The sequence below is a fragment of the Myotis davidii genome, unplaced genomic scaffold (genome assembly GCF_000327345.1).
Source record: "Myotis davidii unplaced genomic scaffold, ASM32734v1 scaffold43, whole genome shotgun sequence".
NCBI lineage: Eukaryota > Metazoa > Chordata > Mammalia > Chiroptera > Vespertilionidae > Myotis > Myotis davidii.
The window spans coordinates 2,249,338-2,252,163 of record NW_006294590.1 but is presented as its reverse complement, the minus strand read 5'-3'; the positions used below and the strand labels follow the sequence as shown (position 1 = coordinate 2,252,163).

At 68.7% G+C, this 2,826-nt stretch overlaps 1 protein-coding gene across 1 annotated transcript in view; it reads right to left on the bottom strand.

Annotated features, from left to right (window-relative positions):
• The window catches only part of ULK1 (unc-51 like autophagy activating kinase 1), a gene marked incomplete at its 3' end in the record, with an annotated part of 7,002 nt that extends 5,501 nt beyond the window's left edge, over window positions 1-1,501 (bottom strand). The window contains 2 exon segments of the mRNA XM_015567230.1: window positions 373-640; window positions 948-1,501. Coding sequence (XP_015422716.1) covers window positions 373-640; window positions 948-977 — 298 coding nt within the window.
• Between the last annotated feature and the right edge of the window lie 1,325 nt (window positions 1,502-2,826).

Here is a 2,826-nt window from a genome sequence, read left to right as displayed (position 1 = left end):
GGGACCCACTGCCTCCGACAGCCCCCGGGGTCTGTGGCCCGTCACCCACTCTGCAGGCCCATGTCCTGGCCACCTGAGGCCACCAGGGCTGCCTGCCCAGCTCTGACCGATCAGTGTCACCCCGGGGTGGCTCCCTGCTGTCCCCCCACTCCTTCTCAGCGTCCCCTCCCGGACAACCCCCGGCCTGCAGCTCGGCACTGAGCCCCGAAGCTGGGTTCTCAAGGACCCAGGGGCTGAACCGATGGGGGGGAAGAGTGGGTACAGAGACTGACCCGCCTGCGGCACAGCCCGGGGAGCCCTGTCCCTCATGGGGAGTGGCACCCGGCAGAGCAGCCAGCCAGGTACCCGGGGGCCCTGCCCCTTATGGGGAGCAGCACCCAGCAGAGCAGCCAGCCAGGTACCCGGGGGCCCTGCAGGCCTGGCGGCCACTCAGAGGGCCCCACTCAACAGGAGCAAAGGGCTGTCCCTGAAGGCTCCGGTCCCCCTCCCCCCTTTCCCAGCAGGTGCGGAAGGAGGCGGGGACGGCTGCCACCATCGGGCCCACCTCGGAGGCAGGGTCAGGGTGGGCCTGGGCACGCAGCCATGGCCACGGGTGCCACTCACTGTGCAGGTAGTCGGCCAGGTCCCCGCCGTTGCAGTACTGCAAAAGACCAGCCACACGCCCGTCAGCGCCGGGCACACCTCCAGCCCTGCCCTGGTCTCCCCACCGCCTTCCGCCTGAGCACTCGGTGCTGCCCCTCCTCCCTGGGCAGGTGTCCCCACAATCCATGCTTGATGAGGTCAACAGGGGTGCTCCCCACCCCTCAGGCACCTGCTGTGGCTACTGGGTGGGGTGCCCTAAGCCCACGGACACAGGACACGGGCAGCGTGCCCGGCCCAGGTGACAAGGGGTCCAAGAGCGGGGAGGGCGGGGCCCCTGTCCGACAGCCAGGCCTGCAGGGACTCACCTCCATGACCAGGTAGACGGAATTGGCCATTTCCTGCGGGACAGAGAAGAGACGTGAGGGGAAGGGGAGCACTTCTGGCCCTGTCAGGGCAGCCCTTGGGGAGCTTGTCTCGGCCGTGTGGCCTGGGCACTGAGCCCCCTGCACACACCACCTGGGCCCCAGGCAGGAGTCGCCAGTGAGCGTGGGCGCCAGCTGCCTGGGGCCTGCGTGCCAGGCTTAGCCAGCTGGCTAGTGGCAGGGAGACAGGACGTCGGAGAGCCAAGTGGACTCTGGTGTTTTGGTTTTGAGGTCATGTCCTTGAGTGACAGGAGCAGGAGCCAATCAGAACATTCATTTGCCAAGTCTGGGGCAGGGGCTAAGGTCCCAGGAGAGGTGTCAGAGTGGGGTGTGGACCCCACCTCCCCGTGCAGCCCTTAGCTGCCCAGTCAGACCAGGCCTGAGGCTTGGTCAGGGCTCAGCTTGCTGCTCTGAGTGATGCATCCTGGCTGGGGGACCCACTCAGGAGGAGCCCCAGGCCACCCCTCGGAAGGGACATGGCCCTCAGGTGCGGAAACTGCTGGGATCCGGGATCCGGAATCAAAGAGACACGGCCAGGCCAGCTTCCGGTTCGGCCCCAGACCTGTGGCTCCGGCGTGCACCACTCAGTCCACCCAGGAGATGGAGATGCCCTGTGCCAGGCCGGCGTGCAGACCCCACCCCCACACACACACAAGGTCGTCTGCCTGAGGGCTTCCCCAGGCGCAGGCCCTTGCTCCTGAGGCCGGAGCCCCAGTCACAGAGCAGGACAGCGAGCCTCTGCTCACCAGCTCACAGCCTCCAGCTCTTCCCCCAGGGGGGTCGCGCCAACTGAGGGGCTCCGCCCGCAGGAACAGGCCCCCAAACCCCGTCAGCACCAGCACTGCTGGGCCTGGGAACAGGAGGGCCCCCCTCCCCGCCCCCAGCACCCAGGGTGAGGGGAGCCCCAAAGCCCTCGAGCATGGGCCCTGGGGAGGGAAGAGGGGAAGACAGATGCCCAGCAGTGGGCTCACTGTCCACCTGCTCAGGCCCAGGGAGGCCCCTGCTCCCACCGCGCAGGACGAGGGACCCGCTCAGCGCCCCCGCCGGGAGGGCGAGGAGCAGGGACACAGCCTAGTGACTGCGAATGTTCCATGTCAGCCCCCACCCCGTGCCCACAGAGGCTGCGTCCAGGGTGGAGACGCCTCGGGAGCAGGTGAGACATGGCGTGAGAGCTCCTGGGGCCGGGCTGGGCACCCCTGGGACAGGCAGGCCGGCTCCAGCATGCCCACCTGGCGTTAGTTTGCAGGCCCTTCGCGTGGGGCGTGTCCCAGCAGGGACGCAGAGGCCTGAGGGTGGCTGTCCACGGAGCAGCCTCAGCCCCACCCACCCGCAGGCCGGCTGAGCGGGGGAGATAACGCGGGGCAGGTGCAGAGAGGCCCAGTCACCGTCACTTGGCTCTCAGGGGCGGACCCGGCGACAGGAGCAGGGTCAGGGGTGGTCACAGGGAGGCAGAGGGAGGTGCTGGCAGAGGACCCAGCCGAGGGCAGAAGAGGTGCCCGGGATGAGGACCCAGAAATAACCAGGGTTTGGAACACCCAGGCCACTTGCTCCCTCGCCCTCGCCTGCCCTCACCTTGACCACGGCCCCTCCGTGGGTGCTGAGCGTGCGCCCCAACCCCCTCCAGTAGGAGCTCTGGGCGGTGAGTGTTCTCTGGAGAGGCCCGGGGAGGCGAGCCGGGCCTGGGCCACACGCCCGAGGACAGCAGTGGGCAGGCCGGGCTCCGCCAGCTCTCGCCTGTCTTCCCGACAGCTGGCTCCCCAGGAAAGCCCCAAACTCACCCAGCAAGCCAGGACGGGCAGAGAGCGACGAACGAGGGCAGGGG